Source organism: Vulpes vulpes, chromosome 4 (assembly GCF_048418805.1).
Source record: "Vulpes vulpes isolate BD-2025 chromosome 4, VulVul3, whole genome shotgun sequence".
NCBI classification, from domain to species: domain Eukaryota; kingdom Metazoa; phylum Chordata; class Mammalia; order Carnivora; family Canidae; genus Vulpes; species Vulpes vulpes.
In genome coordinates this window covers 95,686,519-95,708,591 of record NC_132783.1, presented here as the reverse complement: position 1 = coordinate 95,708,591, position 22,073 = coordinate 95,686,519, and the positions used below count along the sequence as shown (strand labels likewise).

Here is a 22,073-nt window from a genome sequence, read left to right as displayed (position 1 = left end):
TACATACAACACCCAAGTGCCCTCCCTAATACCCATCTAGCCCATCCCCCCATGCACCTCCCTCCACCAACCCTCAGTTGGTTCTCTATCATTAAGAGTCTTTATGGCTTGTTTCCCTCTCTTTCTTTTACCCCTTCCCATATGTTCCTGTTTTCTTTCTTAAATTCCACTTGAGTGAGATCATATGGTATTTGTCTTTCTCTGACATTTCACTTAGCATAATACCCTCTAGTTTCATTCACATTGTTTCAAATGTCAGGATTTCTTTTTTGATGGCTGAGCAATATTCCATTGTATATATATATACCACCTCTTCTTTTTCCATTCCTCAGTTGATGGACATTTGTAGGTGCTCTTTTAAAAATGGGAACTTTTGGGGGCACCTGGGTGGCATTGTTGATTAAATGTGTGATTCTTGGTAATGGCTTAAGTCGTGGTCTCGGGATCATGAGATGGAGTTCCGCTCAGGTTGGAGTCTGCTTGGGGTTTCTCTCTCCCTCTTCCCCTCCATACCACATGTACTCTCTCAAATAAATCTTTTAAAAAATTAATAAAACTAAAAATGAGAAGTTCTAGGGGCCTGGTTAGCTTTGTCAGTAGAGCATATGAATATTAATCTCAGGATCATGAGCTCAAGCCCCAAGTTGGGTGAAGAGTTTACTTAAAAAAATAAAATAAATGAATTAGCTATAAAAAGAAATGGGAAGTCCTAGCAATACTGATCTTACATGTAAGCCATCAGCTAGGGCTAAAAAGCAGAATCCACCTTTGCACAGAGAATGAACTCTCCAGTTTGCCACATTGTGTTCTCTACACTGAGGCAAATTCTTACTGGTAGATTAAAAAAATAAAATATTTTTGTAACAATGTCTTAATTCAAAGAAAACAGAAAAGTAGACCAAGAAAGGATGTATTTCTTTGAGGAAGTGAAAAACATTCCATGGTTTTTAGTAGAACTACAAAGTTTATCTGTTGAAGGAATATATCTTAAACCAGAATTATGCAATAACTCCAGAGGGTGTATGATTTTACAATCTCTCATCTAGTTTGGCTGCATCCAACATTATCGAAGATATTGAATAGTACTAGGTCTCCTTTGCGGTTTGAGTTGATGTAAAAGGCACATCTGTTTACTTCCAAATTGACCTTAAAGGTCTAAGAAAAATTCAAGGTATTGCTATTAGTTATGCAGTTTGTGCCGACCTGGTTAAGATCTACATGATACAGGCCTGTAAGAAGTGCCCTTCCATCCCTTAATGTAGTCCTCACATAACTTCAGCTTTCAAAGCACCTCTTGTCCTATCTTGCCTCATCAGACCTTTAAAGTGGGTAGGGGTGGGATTCCACGGATGCTGAGCCAGAGTGACTTCCCAGGTACACATACAGGTAGTCTGGGAAAAGCATACACCAGACCCAGACCCCTCTGCCTTGTACAGGCCTTCTGGAGGGGGACAGAAGCAGATGGCAGAAGGAAAAAAAAAAGTGTAATTGAAAAAGAGATCTAAACAGAGGTGGCAGTTTGAAGGGTCAGGGAAAGTGCAAGGGAAGTCAGACAGTGAAGGGTAGAAATAAGGCAGTGGAAAGGGTGAGGGACTACCTCCAAGGAGCTGAGCTGAGGCAGCATGTCTGTCAGTGGCTTTGGGGGAACCCCATTCCACCAATGGCAAAATGGCCAAGAGAGGAGGTGGTTTGTCCAAGGACGTCCAGCACTTTTCCAGGTGGGCACTGGACCCTGAACCCAAGTGTCCCGATCCCAGTCCAGGATTTTCCTTCTGTCTATCAAGGGATGTGGGGCCAATGGGCCTGAGGCAGGTAGGAGTACAGTCACCACCTGAGTGGATGGAAAGCTCTGCCCAAGGCTGGTAGCGCCATGAACCGTCAAAGTCTCAGGTGGCCAAGTCCAAACAATCCTAACAAGCGACTCTGAAGCCCCGATTTTCACGTGGCTGAAGCCTTTCACAACTTACAGCTCCAGACGGCATCAGAAATACCTAACCACACCATTCAGGGTCTTTCGGAATCTCCTGAGAGATGGTCAGGCGCTCTTGAAAACGTCATGGAAGGAATCAAACATCAAACGGCCGATATTTTGGAACGGCCACAATTTCCTAAGAAATATTCTGGAATATGGGAGACTATGGGAAAATGGTTTAGGAAGCAGACGAAAACTGCCAGTTGGCATTCGGGAATTTCCGGAGCTTCTCGAGGAGCCCTCGGGACCTCTCGGCAATTTGCGATCTTATTCTGGAGTCTTGGGTCTGAGCAGATCCATTCGTCGCCCAAAGCGTTAAGAGCGACAGTCTCTCGGCCATTTACGGAAGTGTTCGGGATTGCTCGAGAGTGGCGCCCTCTGACGGCGGGAACTGTCACCACGAGCACCCCGGTGACAGAACGCGCAAAACGCGCAGACGCAGTTGCGCGCCCGCGGCCGTTCAGACCGGACGTGGTTGCTGCTGAGGTCATTTCCGGCGGGTGACGGTGCGGACGGGTCAGAAGCGTAGAGGCGGCGGCAAAATGGCGGCGCCTGAGGAGCGGGATCTAACCCAGGAGCAGACAGAGAAGCTGCTGCAGTTTCAGGTAGCAGCGAGTACTCGGTGCAGGAAATGCCGTCACGGGCTGGGGAGTGGGCCCCTGTTGGAGCCCAGAACCTTCCTCAGATTGGGCCCGAGATTCTCCTCAGATCAGCGGCGGCCCCCTCCCCCCCAGACGCCAACTGCCCTGCTGCTCCCGGCCCCCGAGCCTCTGTCGGTCCTCAGCCTTCCAGCCAGGACTGCGGCCCTCTCATCACCCCTCGGCGGGTCAGCTTCTCTGGTTTCCCTTAGCAACACCCGTTCTCTACCATTCTTCCCAGTCCGGTTACCCGTCGGACCCTCTCCGCCCTTCGACTCTTGTACTACCCAGATGCTTAATCCCCACCGCGGAGCTGGCCTCGTTTCGGGTCTCTGGAAAACCTACCAGGATCCCATGCTATTTCTGCAAATATATATTGATGGCCTCTTGGGTGCCTGGTCCTGTATTGGGCGCTCTGGTGGGGGAGGTGGCAGACCTGGCCCCCGCCCTAAAGGTGTGGGAGGACACCACCTAAGGAAACAATGCAACAATTTTAAGTATCAGTGGCTTCTGACGGGGTTTATTACCCTGGGCTTATTCCTGGACTCACGTTCTTGACAGTGCTTGACGTGGGTGGTAACTTGCAGAAATCTGCCTCCTTTTAGTGGTAGTCGTGTTAAGAACTTTTGGCACTAAGCACTTACTTCTGAGTTGGAGAAAACGATTGGAGGAGACCAATAGGGTGGGTAACCTTGGCCCTTTATCACCCTAATGGATACCAGTTTCCTTATTTCTAAAGTACTTCTCTTAAAAATGTCTACCCCCTAAGGATATCGTGAGCTTAAATGAGTTTATGGATCTATGAAGGGCTTTGTAAACTGTGAAATGTTCCCAAGCGGTATTGCTACTATTCATCATTATTTAACTTAGGATAGAGTAAGTTAGTGGTACACTTTCTTCCGAATATAAAATGTGCTGGATATTCATTAATTTGGCATTATTTACCAAGAACCTTAGTGCTCAGGCACTGCTAGTTCAAATATCATTTATGGAGTACTTACCATGCTATAAATACTTTGCTAAATACATAACATACTAGATCGTATTTAATACTACAAACCTATGAGATTCATGCTGTTACAAGGCCTATTTTACAGATGAGGAATATGAGGCTTAAGGAAGTAACATACTTAGGTTTCATAGCCAGTATCAGATTTAAAGCCAGATCCATCTTTCCAGAACCTTTCCTGAGCTCTTGACTTGAGAAATTGAGGACACAGCAAATTAGGATCAGAATGAATTAAACAACAGACAACCGGCTTCCTCTTCTTGGTGGACCACTTATTTCAAAGTTTTGTTTAATTTGGCCGGCCATTTTACCCCTTACAGCTCTTTAGGGATAAGGTTCCAGATTAAGTATTCTGAGGTGATATGAATTATGCTATGATTTACTTGGTCTGATGCTCGGAAGACATGAAAACGTAGTATTTCTGAGGTAAAGTACATGGATACCTCTGTTTTGTCTTCATTGGATGCTTATATTGGTAAGAGGTGAGTAGTAGGTTAAAGTTGTATTAAGATTGCTTTGTGAGGTACTCCTTGACTGGCTTAGTAGAGCATGCAACTCCTGATCTTAGGGTTGTGAGTTCAAGCCTCACATTGGAGGTAGAACTTACTTTAAAAATAAAACCAAAAAAGTAGATTGCTTTATGAAATTGGATTTACCAAGGCAAGTGCATTTTGCATTTTTGTGTTCTTTAAGCAGTTGCTGGATCAGGTTCATCATTCAATTGCCATTGAACATTCTTTGAAATTTACTAGATGTCAAGCATTATACCAGATATTTAATGTATTTTAACTCTTAAACCTCTTAATAACACTAAGGAATTAAGCTTCATTTGTTTTGTTAATGAAGAAACGGAGTCTGAGAGATCAAATAACTCACAAAAGTATTAAATGGCAGAGATTTAGAGATCCATACCCATAATCCTCTAACGTATAACCTACTGTAGAAGCAAGATAACATACATACGTGAATAATGAGTATCTTGCGGTATATTCGTGCTTATAGTATGATATGATATAAACAAAGTGCTATGGGAATTTATGGAAGGATAGGAGTATTCCTGGAGGTAGGAGGAGGAGAGAAGAGAGGATGACCTAGTAGTTAACCATTTATTAAGTATCTACTATGCCTTAGGCATGGTGCTTGATAGTTTATAACTATTACGCTTAATTCTCACAATAGCATTATAAAGTGACATAGATGATAGAGCTGCTCCTAAGTGAGGAAACCAATCTATTGAAGTATTTGCCTAAGTTCATTGAGCTATTAAATAGTGAGGATGGAATTAGAATTAGAACTGTAGTGGGTCTGAATCGGACTTTAAGGCTGGGTTCTTTCCACTGTACTTTACTAATTTTGAAGGAGGAATAGAATTTCAACAGGTGGTAGGCAGAGGGATGCTCAAAGCTGAGGAAATGGCTCAAGCAATGTATGAAGATGGAATAGTGTGGAATGTTTGTTGTGATGGATTGAGAGAATTGGAAGTGGAAAATATGATTGGAAAGGTAAATTAGAGTCAGATTTTGGAGGCCTTTCAAAGCTTTGCAAAATGATTTAAATTTTACTCTGTATACATAGGGAGCCATCAAAGGTTTTTTTCAGCTAGAGAATAGCATAACACTAAGTTTCAGGTTTCCTTCACTAACGCTTTGGAGTGTGTGCTTGGAATATCTATAGGAGTCAGGACAGAACCAGGTGGTACTGCTAGGCACTAATTCTCAATAGTATTGCTTCATTTGATGTATTGAAATTAGCAAAAGTAAAATATTTTAGAAATCTTAGGTTTCCTCTGTTTCTTTTCTTTCTTTTTTTTTTTTAATGACATGTGATTTGACTAGAACTTCCCAGAGTATATTTATCGTGTTTCTCAGACCATTTGATTTTTTCTAAGATTTTTTTTTTTTTTTTTTTAAGATTTTATTATCTATTCATGACAGACAGAGAGGCAGAGGGAGGAGAAACAGGCTCCATGCCTGGAGCCTGATGTGGGACTCAATCCTGGGACTCTGGGATCACGCCCTGAGCCAAAGGCTCAACCACTGAGCCACCCAGGCGTCCCTCTAAAATTTTTTTCTAATTATCCTTTTCTTCTGTTTATTTTGGAACCAATTGAATATGAATGCACACGTTTGTTTTAAGCTGCTTCAAATGGAAGAGAATAGGTCTTAAGAGTTAATGCAGATATGGGTAGGGTTACTTTATTGAAGCCCATTTTCCCAAATATCCAAATATAACAGACTCCTTTAGTGCCTTGGTTTACTGCTTTTAGGTTGCTGTTTGAACACCTGGAGAAAAATGACATGGACAGAGAGAAGGGACTCAAGGAGCTATATGCAAGGCCAGGAGGAAGAAATGATTCCTTTCTGCTTTTGTATGGGAGTAAGAAATTTCCTTCTCTTTTCCTTTTCCTTTTTCTTTTCCTTTTCCTTTCCTTCTTTTCAGATTTTATTTGAGAGAGAAGAGAGTGTGAGCAAGGGGGAGAGGCAGAGAGAGAAGCAGACACTGCCTAGCAGGAAGCCCTATTGTGGGGGCTTGATCTCAGGACTCTGAGATCATAACATGAGCCAAAGGCAGATGCTTAACCTACTGAGCTATCCAGGTGCCCCAGGAGTAAGAAATTTCTTTCCTTTTAAATGAATATTAGGGTGTGATCTTTGTTCTTTTAAATTATAGAAAGTTAAGCCTGAACTCTGGCCTTAGAGTCAAGCTTCTCATTCACTTTGAAAATCTCTCTTTTTGGCTTCATCTCTTTATTACCTAAAGGAGAAAGAATAATACAATGCTCTTTGTTCATATATTTTAAAAAATCAGAGAGATCAGTTTGATTTTTTTGCCCAGGAATTTGGTATTGTAGAAAAGCCATGAGCTTTGAAACTTGGGGCAAATCGGAATTAGCCTTTCAACTTAGCTTCTGATGAATTCTGTGACCTTGGCCTTGTTCCCACTTTTTTGAATCTTTTCTTATCTATAAAATGGGGATACTATTACCTAATTCACAGAAGTTTTGTTTTTTACTTAAAAAGAAATTTTACTTAATGCATACTTTATGCAAGTCAGCAATGTAAAATTGTAAAAGGGTAATGAAATTTCATCTTATTTCCCTCTCCTCATTCTCGGTTTGTTGTGTGTCTTTGTATACTTTTTTCTTTGTGTATATAGATACACATGCTTAATGTCTAAGCTCTCTTACTCTTTGACTTATTAGTTGGAGCAGATGGCTTCTTTTTCCTAAGATCTGCTCTGTAATATGTCTAAGTATTTTTGTTTTTACCAGATGAGTTGTACTCTTGACAAGAGTCAGTTGTATTGTTCCCAAACCATTGTGTGCTGGTTATATTTGTCATAAAAATATAATACATAAGCCTGTAAAATATCACTGCAAGAATTTTTATCTGAAAACTAAATTAAATTCTTTGGAAAAGATGTATAGGATCAAGTTGCTAAAAAAATTGCTCTTAAGTTAGGTGTGGGCAGGATGGGTGTAAAGATAACTTTGAGAAAAATCGAGAATCAGTATTGTGCACTTAATGCTTATTAGCAAGTGCTTGGAGTTCTTGCACTCCAAGAAATTAAGTCAGTGATTTATGGATATGGTTTATGCTAGAAAGGCTCCAAAGAATGCCAGTGGACCCATTCCCTAAAGAAAAGGGTAGGCTTTCATCAAAAGATTGCTGCATAAATGTGTGCTTTATGTTTTAAATGAAATATTTAAGTAATGTATGAAATGTTTTTATTCCTCACTTTATGTCACTTTTTAATTGACTAGTAAGTCTTATTCTCATTGAGTAAGAGCTTCGGCTGTCTTTGTCTTAATAGAGGTAGGATCATGTTAAAATTATGAAGGTCAAAAAAATTATGAAGGTCAGCACAGCACAGTAAGTTGTTATGAAGACCGGTTATGAAGTAAGACACCTGGATTTGAATCTTAGCTTCTCCAGTTATTAACTCTGTGACCTTGGGCAAGTTACTTAACCTTTCTGCTTTAGTCTCTTCATCTGTGGACTTCCTACTTCATGGGATTGTTTGAGTAATTAAATGTTAATATATGGAAAGCACTGGCAAATATTAAGTGAATGTTAAACATTATTAGAGTCATTTTTGGTTTGTAAAAAATTATGAAACAATCAGGTTGTTTTCATTTTTTTTGGTTTTATACAACTAATGTTAGGGATTATCCTTGTACCCAAACATTTATCCCATTCTCAATCAACTTTTTTCAGTATCTAATATGTGCTAGTATAGTTCTGGGCACAAGATCCAATGGAATATTGAATATAATTCCTACCCTTGTGGGGCTCACATTCTAGTGGAGGAGAGAAAGAAGAGTCAAAATAAACAAATGAAATATATGCTACGTTAGATGGTGATAAATGCTGTGGAGAGAAATAGGGAATTTTGAGGAGGGAGGTGTTTGATTTTATTTTTTAAAAAGATTTATTTATTTTAGAAAGGTAGGGGAAGAGAGATATGTTGCTGAGTGGAGGAGGGGCAGAGAGAGAGGGAGAGAGAAAGTAGACTCCCCAGCATGGTGGGGCTACATCCCAAGACCCTGAGCTTATGACCTGAGCGGAAATCAAGAGCCAACCACTTAATGGACTAGCCCCCCAGGCGCCTGGGGAATGTGTGTGTGGGTGTGTGGGTGGGGTGGGGTGGGGGGGGTGTTTCATTTTAAATAGGATTATCAAGGGGGGGGTGTTTCATTTTAAATAGGATTATCAAGGGAAAGCCTTGCTGAGAGTGTGTCAATTGTGTGAAAACATACTAAACAAATCATGTGGTACCTAGGGAAAGAGGATTTGCACATACAGGGAATAAGGCATACAAGAGTCCTAAGGCATGGCCTCAAGTGACTTTGTCCAGAAATGACAAGCAGGCCAATGTGGCTAGAACTGAGGGAGGGAAGAAAGTAGTAGGAGCTAAGGTCAGAGTTGAAGGCAGGGCTAGTTTACAAATGGCCTCGTAGGCTATTGTGAGGATTTTGGCATTAGTTCTGAATCAAGGCAGATTTTGAGTGATGACAAGATTTATGATTTCTTAGGGTCACTCTGGCTATTTTCTTGAGGATAGTCTAAAGGAAAGTAAAGGAGGCATAGGGAGACCAGTAAGGAGATTTTTGCAATGATGCAAGACTGCTTGAACTAGTAGGAAGTAGTTATGAGGAATAGTTGGATTCTGAATATATTTTGAAGGTAAAATGGATGGGATTTTTCTAAGGAATTGTGTGTGAAGTGAGGGAGAAAGTGAGGATATCTCAGATTTTTGACCTAAGTAACTGGAAATGGAAGAGTCATTAACTGGGATAAGGAAGGCCATGGGAGGAGCATATTTGGGTGGGGGAGTGAGATGAAGTAGCTCAATTTTGGTCAATTCAAGTTTGAGGTTTCTATTAGACATTGAAGTGAAGATGTCTAAGGGGATATACTAGTATTGAGTGCAGGAGAATGATCTAGGCTAGCAATACAAATCCGGAAATTATCTGCATGTAGGTAATAATTAAAACCCTCAAACTGTTTGAGATCATCTGTAGAACAAGAACACAAAAAGAAATTTTGAGATTTGAAGGTGATTTTGTTATTGATGTCAGTTAAACATTTATTGAGTGTTTACAGTTGACCCTTGAACAACATGAATTTGAACTGCACACATCCACTTATAAGCCAATATTTTTCAATAATTACAGTACTGTAAATGTATTTTTCTTACCATTTTCTTAATAACATTTGCTTTCCACTAGCGTACTTTAAGAATACGGTATATAGTATATACATATAAAATATCTGTTAATCAGCTGTTTATCAATAAGGCTTCTGTTCAATCAGTAAGGCTTCTGTTAGTAGATAAGTTTGGGGGAGTCAAAAGCTATACTTAATTTTCAACTGCATGGCACTTAGTACTTCTGACTTCTATGTTCCTCAAGTGTCTGCCATATTCTATTCAAAGTGCCATAGATTCATTGTGTCTTTGATTCCTCTCAAAAAATAAATGGTGTAGTTTCTGGTACTGGTGAGTAAACTAGGATCAGTACATAATTTACCTAAGGTTAGTAGTGACAAGCTTAGATCTGATCCAGAAATCTGGATTCTTTCTTCCTCTTTCCTAGCCACTGCCTCTCCAGCCCTCAGTGTTGATTTGTTTTCAACTATAGGTAAGTGAATAGGACCAATAACAATAGCTATGTGTTAAGTTTTTTTTTTTTTTTTTTAAGATTTCTTTGTTTGAGGGAGAGCATGTGCACACGGGGGGGGGGGGGGGGGGGGGGGGAGGGCAGAGGGAGATGGAGAGAGAAGCTCAAGCAGACTCTGCACTGAGCACAGTGCAGACGTGGGGCCCAATCCCAGGACTTCAGATCATGACCTGAGCTGACATCAGGAGTCAACCTCTTTTTTTTTTTTTTTTTAATTTTATTTATTCATGATAGAGAAAGAGAGAGGGGCAGGGACACAGGCAGAGGGAGAATCAGGCTCCATGCTGGGAGCCCGACATGGGACTCAGATCCCGGGACTCCAGGATCACGCCCAGATCAAAGGCAGGCGCTAAACCGCTGAGCCACCCAGGGATCCCCAGGAGTCAACCTCTTAACTGGTGGAGCCACCCAGGAGCCCTGCTGTGTGGTCTTTTTAAGAAAACAAACTGCAAAGGAAGTCAAAAGTATGGTTCTAATTCTGGACATCATCACTCATAATTCTCTTAACCTCTTCTACATAAAAGTGGACTTTTTAATTAGAAAGAAGAATTCTCAAAGGTGGGAAAGAATAGAGGACAGTTCTCTCATTTCCATACCCTGGAAATACAAGTGAGAAAATGGTAGAATGCTTCAGAGGAAGAATTATATTCAGAAAAAAAGCCAAGTTTCAGTTAGAATATAAAAGTGAAGATGTCCAGAGACGTAGTTATGGATATGGGGGATGTTACTGATATAGCAGACCTTTTGTATCTGTAGAACAGAATCCTAAAAATATGTTACTGGCTCAAAACATGTACTTTGTATGTTTTAATAGCTCCTGGTAGTCTGTTTTCCAGGGAGTTTTGGTAGCTCACACTCCAGCCAATAGGATGTGAGAGGACCTGTTTCCCCATATCCTTGCCAGCATTGGACGATAGCTTTTTGAATTTTTGTCAGTATGATTAAAATTTTTTAAGTTTTTGATTTATTTATTTATTTATTTATGATTTTATTTATTTATTCATTCATTCATGAAAGACACAGAGAGAGGCAGAGGGAGAAACAGGCTCCATGCAGGAAGCCCCACGCAGGACTGATCCCAGGACTCCAGGATCATGCCCCAGGCCAAAGGCAGACACTCAAACACTGAGCCACCCAGGCGTCCTGAAAGTTTTTGTTTTAATTTGCATTTCTAGTGTTAGTGGTGGTTGTAGTTTTCAGTTTCAGTTTCAGTCAAGTTTGAATAACTAGTGCAAGCACTTGTTTTAAGCTATTTCTAATAGGAAAGAATAAGGAACTTTAGAGACCGTGATTTGCTTTGCAGTCTCTTTTTTTATGTTAGTGTTCCTGGGTGTATGGGAGGTTTGCTTTCTGGCCAAGCTGATTGCAGAATAAATGCTTATTTTAAGATTGAATCCCATTGTTCCATAAACTTCTGATTACTGACAGATTGAGCTTCTTCTGGCTATTTACAGTTATTGTGTAAATTGCCTGCCTATCCTTTGCTCTTTTGCTGTTGGATTATTTGACATTTTATTATCAATTTGTAGTTCTTTATATTGGTCATGTATAGCAGATATTTTTCATGATATCCTTCATCTTTGATTTTGTTATCTTTCATTTACATTTGTTTAAATTGTTATCAAATTGGCATTTTTTTTCTTTCGGCTTTTCAGGTTTTTTTTTTTTTTTTTAAGATTTTATTTACTTATTCATGAGAGACAGAGAGAAGCAGAGACATAGAGGGAATAGCAGGCTTCTGGATGGGGAGCCTGATGTGTCCGGGACCATACCCTGAGTTGAAGGTAGATGCTCATCCCCTGAGCCACCTAGGCGTGCCTGGGTTTTCAGTTTTTTTTTTTTTTTTTTTTCAGTTTTTTTAATATTGCTTTTTTTTTTTTAATTTATTTATGATAGTCACACACACATAGAGAGAGAGAGAGAAAGAGAGAGAGAGAGAGAGAGAGAGAGAGAGAGGCAGAGACACAGGCAGAGGGAGAAGCAGGCTCCATGCCCTGGGAGCCCGACGTGGGATTCGATCCTGGGTCTCCAGGATCGCGCCCTGGGCCAAAGGCAGGCGCTAAACCGCTAAACCGCTGCGCCACCCAGGGATCCCAGGAATGCTTCTACTTAAAAAAAAAAAGCTTCTACTTAAGTTATACAAATGTTCTCATTTGTTTTCTTTGAAATGTTTTATAGTTTTCTTTTTAAAATCAGACCTTTAATCCATGAAGAATTTTATTTTTTGTATGTATAAGAACCTAATTTAACTTTCTTCCACTGGAGATTATAGGTTATTTGAATAATCCATCCCTTCCCCCACTGTGAGTAGTCCTCTTTATCATACTGTATTCTGTTTCATTAATTTGTCCGCTGATACCATTACTGAATTAATAACAATAAGCTTTACACTGAGTTTTAATATCTGATAGGATAGGACTCCTTCCCTATTTATGTATTTTTTGAAAAATTATTGGTAATTCTTACAAGCTTTTTACTATGCATGGAGTGGGGCAGAGGGAGAAGGAGACAGAGACTTAAGCAGATTCCATGCTAAGCACAGAGCCTGACATAGGGCTTGATTGCACAGCCCTGAGCTCACAACCTGAGCCAAAATCAAGAGTTGGACACTTAACTGACTGTGCCACCCGGGTGCTCTTTATATACATTTAAGAATCATTTTGTGCTGTTGTGGCATTATTGGAATTGCATTAAATATGTGTATTAATTTGGAACTGGTTGATATTCAGGAATATGTGCATCTTTTTAAAGATATTTATTTATTTATTCATGAGAGACAGAAACACAGGCAGAGGGAGAAGCAGGCTCCATGCTGCGAGCCCGACGTGGGAATTGATCCCGGGACTCCAGGATCGCACCCTGGGCCAAAGGCAGGCGATAAACCACTGAGCCACTCAGGGAGCCCCCCTTTTGCTCATTTTTTAATTAGGTTACATGTCCTAATAAGTTGTAAGAGTTCTTTATATAGTCTGATACAAGTCCTTTTTCAGATATATGATTAGCAAAAATACTCTCCCATTCTGTGGGTTGCCTTCATTTTCTTGATGGAATCTATTGAAGTTTTACATTTTAATAAAACCTAATTTATTTGTTTTATCTTTTGTTACTTGTGCATTTGGTGTCAGTCATATCTGTATCTTTTGGTGTCTTACATATAAGGTCTGATCTATTTTGAGTTAATAGTTGTGAGGTAAGGGTTTGACTTCATTCTGTTGCATGTGAGTATTCAGTTTTCCCAGCACCGTTTATTTAAAAGATGATTCTTGCCCTGTTGAATGACCTTGGAACCTCAGTTGAAAATCAGTCGACTGTAACTGGATTTATTTCTGGACTCTCTCATTTCTATTCCATTGATTTGTATCCTTATGCTAGTACTACACTGTCTTGACTATTGGCAGTTGTACAACAAATATGAAGTCATAAAGTATGAGTCCTCCAACTTTATTCTTTTTCAGAATTATTTTGGCTATTCTGGGTCTCTCATTTCCAAGTGAATTTTAGAATCATGTCAATTTCTGCATAAGAGGTAGGTAGGATTTTGATACAATTGCTGTTTAATCTGTAGATCAATATGGAGATTATTGCCATCTTAACAAATTAAGTCTTCCAATCTATGAACATGGGAAGGGTTCCTTTCATTAGTTTCTCTCAGTAATGTTCTATAGTCTTTTGTGTACAAGTCTTGCACTTCTTTGGTTAAATTTATTCATAAATATTTTACTTTTTTTGATGGTACCGTGAAAGGAAATGTTTTAATTTTATTTTTAGATTGTTCATTGCTAGTGTATAGAGTTTTATATGCTGATCTTACATCCTGCAACCTTATTGAACTCGTTATTAGTTCTGTCAGTTTTTTTGTAGGTTTCTTATACCTGAGATCATGTCATCTGTGAATAAAATTTCATTTCTTTCCAATCTGGATGCCCTTTTTTCTTGTTTAATTGCTCTTTTACAATATTGAATATAAGTGGCAAGAGCAGACATCCTTGTCTTGTTCTAGATCTTAGGGGGGAAGCATTGTCTTTCACATTATTGAGTTAGCTGTGTGCTTTATCTTTTTTTTTTTAAGATTTCATTTATTAAAAAAAAAAGATTTTATTTATTCATGAGAGACAGACACAGAGAGAGAAGCAGAGACATAGGCAGAGGGAGAAGCAAGTCCCTGTGGGGATCCTGATGCAGGACTTGATCCTGGGACTCCAGGATCATGCCCTGAGCCAAAGGCAAACGCTCAACCACTGAGCCACCCAGGCGTCCCTTGATATGTGCTTTATCAGGGTGAGGAAGCTCCCTTCTAATCCTAGTTTAAGTTCTCATCATGAAAGGGTGTTTTGAGTTCTTAAAAAGATTAAATGAGATAATGCATGTAAAGCCCCTGATGCATAGGCACTGCCCAGGCCTCTCAGTGCTCCACTTTACCTTGGGCAGGTCTCTTTTAGTTAGAAGCTGGGAAAGTGGTCTCCATCTAAGACTCAAGATCTGTGCTAGCCAGCTACTTTAGTCTTACTATGGCTAGCACATCCTCAACACCCAGAGGAGGGAGAGCATCTTTCTTTTTTTTTTTTTTTAATTTATTTATTTATGATAGTCACAGAGAGAGAGAGAGAGGCAGAGACACAGGCAGAGGGAGAAGCAGGCTCCATACAGCGGGAGCCTGACGTGGAATTTGATCCCGGGTCTCCAGGATCACACCCTGGGCCAAAGGCAGGCACCAAACCGCTGCGCCACCCAGGGATCCCATGAGAGCATCTTTCTAGAGCCCCTAACTCTACCCAGCTGTCCAGACCTCTCCCAACCCAAATGGGCTGTGATCCTGTTTTGTCCTATCTTAAGACATTGGGTGGGTGGTCCTGGAGAATGTTCAGTTGTATACATGTTCTTATATTTCTGTTTATTTCTTGTGGGACTATTTAATAAAGGGTGGAATTGAGAATTTGCGAAATTGTTGTCTTTTTTTAAATTTTCTTTTAAAGATTTACTTATTTATTTTAGAAAGTAAGCATGCATGCATGCGAAGCTGAAGGAGGGGCAGAGGAAGAGGGAGAGGATCTCAAGCAGACTCCCTGCTGAGCAGGGAGCATGATGCGGGGCTTGATCTCATCTCACAACCCTGAGATCACGACCTGGTCCAAAACCAAGAGTCAGATGCTCAACCAGCTGAGCACCCCCCGCCGCCCCAGGCACCCTTGTCCTTTTGAAAAATTGGAATTTAATATATAAGATAAATAACCAAAAATATGCTTGAAGGAGTACAAGTCCTTTCAAAAATGATACAGAAAAGATTTTACATGCAGAAGGTTTATTCAAATGTACACAATTAAACCTGTGATTTAGGAATTAAAAGTGTTGACAATTAAATTTTGTAGAATTTCTTCACTTAATTCAAATTTAGCTTACAGTGTTAGTATCCTTAAGCACATTTCCATAAGCTTAATATCAGTACATTGTAGTTCATTAGCTTTTACCTAGTCTTTTCACATACAAAATGAGGACATTCCAGTTCTCTCATTTCTTCTTTATTAAATAGGGATTCCTGTATAAAAAGATTTAATTTCCTCATCTATTTAGTTACACTGAGTTATAGTATGTATAGTAAAGGCAGGATAAAGATTTGATTCTTTCAGTTTTTTACTAGTTGTTAAATAATGAGTTGAATTCCTAGAAGTACTTCATCTAAAAGTAACCAGTGACGTTTTTAAAAAAATTGAGTATTGATATGAACTCATGAATTTAAACACATTTAATGTAACTTATTGCCATTGTGCTTATTGAGGCTCAGATTGTTCCATCTTTGACAGTTGTGAGTTTCTTAGTTTGGCTCCTGATGACTTTTTTTTTAATCCTCATGTTTACATAGTTTATTTTTTCAGAGACACAAAAAAGATTTTCCTTTTGAGTTTGTAAAAACCTTATATTATTGCTCCTAAGTAATTTTGTCATATTGTCATGGCCCCAGTAATCTTTGATAGTTTTTTCTGATGTAAGATGTTTCAGTAGATCTAAAATTTCTTTTTTTTAAAAAAAATTTATTTATTTGAGACACACACACAGTGATAGAGAGCTAAAGAAGGGAGGAGAGGGAGAAGCAGGCTCCTCGCCGAACAGGGAGGTGGATGCAGGGCTCATTCCCAGGACCCAGGGATCATAACCTGAGTTGAAGGCAGATGTTTAAGTGACTGAACCACCCAGGTGCCCCTCTTTAAAAAAAAAAAAAGAGAGAGAGAGAAAAAGAAAGGATAAAAAAGATTTTATTTATTTGTTTGAGACAGAGCATCAGCAAGGCGGGAAGAGAGAGGGACAAGCAGACTCCACGCTGAGCATGGAGCCTGACCTGGGGATCGATCCCATGACTCCAAGGTCATGACCTGAGTGGAAATTTAGTCAGCCACTTAACTGACTGAGCTACCCAGGCACCCCAAGATTTATTTGTTTTTGAGAGAGTAAGAACCAAGAGTGTGTGTGCGTGGGGAGAAGAGGCAGAGGGAAAAGAAGAGAGAATCTCAAGCAAATACCACGCTGAGCGCAGAGCCCAGAGTGACATAGGGGAGCCCAATTTCACAACCCTGAGATCATGACCTGAACCAGAACCACGAGATGGTCACTTAACACTGATTGTGGGCCCCCCCCCACCTCTTAAAAAAGATAAACAGTGATATGTATCACACCCTTTTCTCTATCTTATTAATTTATTCATTCAAAAGAGACAGAGGCAGACACAGGCAGAGGGAGAAGCAGGCTCCTCGAAGGGTGCCCGATGCAAGACTTGATCCGGGCCCTGGGATCATGCCCTGAGCCGAAGTCAGATGCTCAACTGCTGAGCCACCCAGGTGTCCCTCCATCTTCTTTTTATATCTAATGTGTCCTGGTAGTACTTGCATAGGATAATAGGGAATTATTTCTCTTTCATATTCCTAGCTGTGTGATACTTTGTTATGTGGGTATATGTAATCTGGCCCCCTGTTGGTGGGCACTTGGGTTATTTCTCATCTTTAGCTATTACAAATAGGGCAAATAAGTAGCCTTATGCATGACTTTGTTTTTTGCTGGTGTATCTTTGGGATAGATTACTGAAAGATTTCTGAATGCTTATGTATATGCATCTGAATATGTAACTCTTATTGCCAAATTTTCCTCCCTGAGGATTGTACCATTTTGTGTTCCCACTAACAATGTATGAAGGCCCCTAATAATAGTCTCACCAACAGAGTGTGTTGTCAAACTCTATAGTTTTTTCTGTCAGTTTGTTGTCGTTTTTCTTCTCTATTTTTAAAAGCTAAATACTAGGGGTAAATTGTAAATATTATTCTAGGTCTTTTACTGTGTATATGGTGTTTTATTGCCACATACAAGGTTTTGGGTGTGGTGGGGGGGTTATACTTTTAATATTTCTGTAAACTTAGAATTGTTCTAAGAAATTATGTCTGGTTTTTTTGTTGTTGTTGTTGTTTTAAAATTTCATTTATTTGAGAGAGGGGGGAAGCACAAGTACGGGGAGTGGCAGGCAGAGGGAGAGAGAGTAGGCTCCCCATTGAGCAGAGAGCTCCAAAGTGGGGCCTGATCCCAGGCCCTGGGATAATGCCCTGAGCTGAAGGCAGACACTTAACTGACTGAGCCACCCAGGCGCCCTTTTTGTATATCTTCATGTGACAAATACAGATATATATGAACAAATTTGTTCAGGTGTTCGAGTTTGGGGTTATTTCTTCAGAATGGGCTAGGCATCAGTGTTTTTGTACTCCTCTATGTGTTTTAAAGAATATTGTGTTATTGGCAGAGTAGTATAAATTCAAATTACTCTGAATAGTAGAAATCACTGTGACCACTGCATGCATGTTGGCTTTGGATTTTCCCACCAAGGAAATTTTGAAAATTTCTTGTTGTTCCTAAATATGTTTAGAAGAGAAAAATCTCTTCATATCTGTTTTTTTTTTTTTTTTTAAGATTTTATTTATTCATGAGAGATACAGAGAGAGACAGAGGCAGAGCTGCTGAGCCACCCAGGGATCCCATCTGGGGATTTTTTTTTTAAGTATATGTTTTAGTGTGTGTAAGTTCTATTGGAATTAAAGAAATATCACAGGAATCAAAGCCACAGCATAGGGAATATAGTCATTAGAATTTTAACAGCATTGTATGGTAATATGGTGATGGATGGTAGCTACACTTTTGGTGAGCACAGGATAATGTATAGACTTGTTGAAACTAATGTAACTGTGTGTCAGCTGTGCTTCAGAAAAAAATAAAAGTACTAAAGTTGAAGAGAAGTCAAAATCCACTACCCTCAATTAACCCTTCAATGTCTCTGCATTGTCTCTACTGTTATTTTTCCTTTAGACTACTTCAGTAACCTTATACTGATGCTCTTAATTTCAAGTCTCTCTCCTCTTTAACTTCAACTTTCCTACTTTTTCCAGAATATTTTTCCTAACATTTCATATCACTCTCTAAGATTTATTATTTGCTCTGTATTGATTAGAAAGGCATAAATCTTTACATCTCATAATCTGATTCATACTTCACTAACCTCAAAATTCTATCCTTCCCCACCCTTTTTAAAAGATTTTTTTTTTTTTTTTTTAAGATTTATTTATTCACGAGAGAGAGGGAGGCAGAGGCACAGACAGAGGGAGAAGCAGGCTCCACACAGGGAGCCCGATGTGGGATTCGATCCCGGGTCTCCAGGATCAGGCCCCGGGCTAAAGGTGGCACTAAACCTCTGAGCCACCCGGGCTGCTGGATTTTTGTTTTTTAAAGATTTTATTTATTTATTTATTTATTCCTGAGAGAGAGAGAGAGAGAGAGAGACAGAGACAGAGACAGAGACAGAGAGAGGCAGGCAGAGACACACACAAGCAGAGGGAGAAGCAGGCTCCATGCAGGGATCCCGATGCAGGCCTCGACCTGGGGTCTCCTAAGATCAGGCCCTGGGCTGAAGGCAGAGCTAAACCGCTGAGCCACCCGGGCTGCCCTAAAAGATTTTATTTTTAAGTAATCTCTACACCCAACATGGGGCTCAAACCCACAATCCCAAGATTAAGAGTTGCATATTCTATGGACTAAGCCAGACTGAGCCAGCCAAGTGCCCCACACCCTTTCCCTGTCTATTCCAACCATACTTTCTTGACTTTCTAGTTCCTCTAATGTAACATTCTTTTTCATGCCTCTGTGCCTTCACACATAATCCTCCCTTGCTCTGAAACACTTCCTTTTGCTGATTTTCAGCTTATTTTGTGTCTCCTTTACATTTTCCCTCCCCTGAAAGACTTGATTTGTTAACCACTGGTGTATGGTCATCATCACAACAGTACAATTATGTATATGTTATTTTACTCCACAAGGTTATTGAGGATTAGTACTGTGATTTATTTGATACACTTATTGGTCAGTAGATGCTGAATTAATATTTGTTGGTTAAGTTGAGTAATTTACCAGAAGTCTCACTTAACCAGAGAGTTTTTGTTGTAGTTGTCCTTGATTTTTTTTCTTTGTTTATTAAAGTATTTCCAACAGCATTAAGTACCCCATTTTTAGGAGAAAGGGGAAAACAGAAAATCCAGTTAACTACATTCTCATCTTTGCAGCATGGTATAGGGAAAGAACTCCATATTAGGAGCTTGGCCATTTGAGATCTGTATGCTAGTTAATCCTAGGCCTCAGTTTCCTATCTGCAAAGTGACTCTAATATTTCTAACTTTACAAGGTGGTAGGAATCAGTAAGAAATCACATATTGGGACACCTGGGTTGCTCAGCGGTTGAGTGCCTCCCTTCAGCTCAGGGCATGATTCTGGAGTCCTGGCTTGAGTCCCACATCAGGCTACCTGTATGGAGCCTGCTTCTCCCTCTGCCTGTGTCTCTGCCTCTCTCTGTGTGTGTCTCATGAATAAATAAATAAAATTTTTTTAAAAATCACATATTCTAGTTTTTGGCTCATAGGTGCTTAAGAGTGGAATCTAAATCCTAGAACATTCTGTTTTGAAACTGAAAAGTAATAAGTTCTAAGTTATTAACATTTTGTGATTTGATATAGATTATGCTTATATACACACATATCTTATGCATGGCAAGTTCTAAAATGTGATTTCAAGTTATTTTGAAACATACATGGGGAGGAAACTGGGAAGGCCAGACTCTCAGATGACTTTTGGAAGATTGGTAAAGTTTGATGTCTTATAATATTTCTTGTGAAGAGGAAAATAATATTTTCATGTCTCCCTAACCAGCTTTTCTGCTTGATCCTGAGTAGTGCAGTCACATTAGGAAAGGTTAGATAAGGCCAAAGTGTTTTTGTTCGTTTTTTAGTGGCATTGTGTTAAATTAATAGATACAGGGGTAAGAATTTAGTGAAAGGTTACTAATTTATTTATTTGTTTTAAAATATTTTCTTTACTTATTCATGAGAGACACACAGAGAGAGGCAGAGACATAGGCAGAGGGAGAAGGAGGCTCCCTCTATGGAGCCTAATGCTGGACTTGATCTCAGGACCCTGGGATCACAACCTGAGCTGAAGGCAGATGCTTAACCACTGAGCCACCCAGGTGCCCCGAAAAGTAATTTATAAAAGTAATCAGAACCTTTTAAGCAAGTTCAAGCTCATCTCACAACACTTCACAAATGTCTTTTTATCCCTTTTTTTAATGTGGCAAAATATATATAAAATTTACCATCTTAAACATTTTAAAATGTACAGTTTAGTCATAAATACATTCATAATATTGTACATCCATTGTCATTATCCATTTCCATGTTTTTTCATCTTATAGAACTAAACCATTTGGTAGCCCCCCCCTTATCCATGGGAAATACCTTCCAAGCCCCCCAGTGGATGCCTGAAACTGCAGGTGGTATCAAATCCTGTATATACTGTGTTTTTTTTTTTTACATATACATACCTGTGGTAAAGTTTAATTTATAAATTAGGCACATAACAGATTAACAACAATAATAAACTAGAACAATTATAGCTATGTTATGAAAGTTTTGTGAGTATGGTCTCTCTCAAAATACCTTACGGTACTGTACTTTTTTTGTGATGATGTGAGATGATAAAGTGTGTATGTGATGAGATAAAAGTGAGGTGAATAATGTAGGCACTGTGATGTTGCATTAGGCTATTAATAAGCTTCTGATGACACATCAGAAGGAGGATCATCTGCTTCCAAATGGCAGCTGACTGCATGTAACTGAAAACCACAGATGAGGGGAGATTACCTATTAAACAATAACTCCCCTTTTTTCCCTAGTGGCAACCACTATTCTGTCTGTATGAGTTTGCTCTAGATACCTCATATAAGTAGAACCATAGAGTATTTGTCTTTTTTTTTTAAGATTTATTTATTTATTTAGAGCGTGAGTATGTGCACACACGAGTGGGAGGGGCAGAAGCAGAGAGAGAATCTCAAGCAGATTAGATGCTGAGTGCAGAGTTTGGTGTGGGGCTTGATCTCAGTATCCTGATACCATGACCTGCGCTGAAACCAAGAGTCAGACACATAACTGACCGTGCCACCCCTATATTTGTTTTCTTGTGACTGGCTTATTTCCCTTAGTGTACTGTATTCATAGTTCATCCATGTTGTAGCATATTGTAGGATTTCCTTCCTTTTAAAGGCTTAATAATATTCCATTGTATATAGGCACCACATTTAATCTTCTCATCTGTTGATGGACACTTCAGTTGTTCCCACATTTTAGCCACTGTGAATAATGCTGCTGTGAATAGGAGTATACACTGGCACTGTGCTTTCCTTTATTTTGTGTGTATACTCAGAAATGGAATTGCTGTGTCATACGGTAATTCTTCTTTAAATTTTTTGAGGAACGCATGCTGTTTTCCACGGTGGTTTTACTATTTTACATTACCACCAACGGTGTACAAGGGTTCTAGTTTCTCTACATGGTCACCACTACTTTTTATTTCCTGTTTTTTTAATAGTCACCATCCTGTTAGGTGTGAAGTGGTAGCCCATAGTTTGATTCGCATTTCCCTCATGATGTTAAACATCTTTTTGTGGATTTATTGGTCATTTGTATTTCTTTGGAGAGTTTGAAGTGTCTATTCAAATCCTTTGCCCATTTTTGAATCAGGTTGGTTGTTTTTTTGTTGTTGAGTTTTAAGAATTCTCTATATGGGGGCACCTGGGTGGTTCAGTGGTTGAGCGTCTGTCTTTGGCTCAGGTCATATTCTTAGGTTCCTGGGATTGAGTCCTGCAGCAGGCTCCCCATAGGCAGCCTGCTTCTCCTCTGCCTATGTCTCTTCATCTCTCATGAATAA

General features: G+C 39.5%; 1 protein-coding gene across 6 annotated transcripts in view; it reads left to right on the top strand.

Moving 5' to 3' along the window:
• FAF2 (Fas associated factor family member 2) overlaps positions 1-22,073 on the top strand; it is a 102,646-nt gene that overhangs the window by 32,026 nt on the left and 48,547 nt on the right. The window contains exons 1-2 of one of the 6 annotated variants that reach the window (XM_072756543.1): positions 2,408-2,577; positions 9,717-9,761. The exons of 3 other annotated variants lie outside the window; for them this stretch is intronic. Coding sequence is in view for 2 of the 3 variants with exons in the window: in XM_026006700.2 (XP_025862485.2) it covers positions 5,912-5,995 (84 nt within the window). In the remaining variant the exon portion in view is untranslated. Of the gene's footprint in view, positions 1-2,382; positions 2,578-5,885; positions 5,996-9,716; positions 9,762-22,073 lie in introns of those variants that run through there. 2 more of the 6 variants (XM_026006700.2, XM_026006703.2) reach the window with 2 other exon arrangements.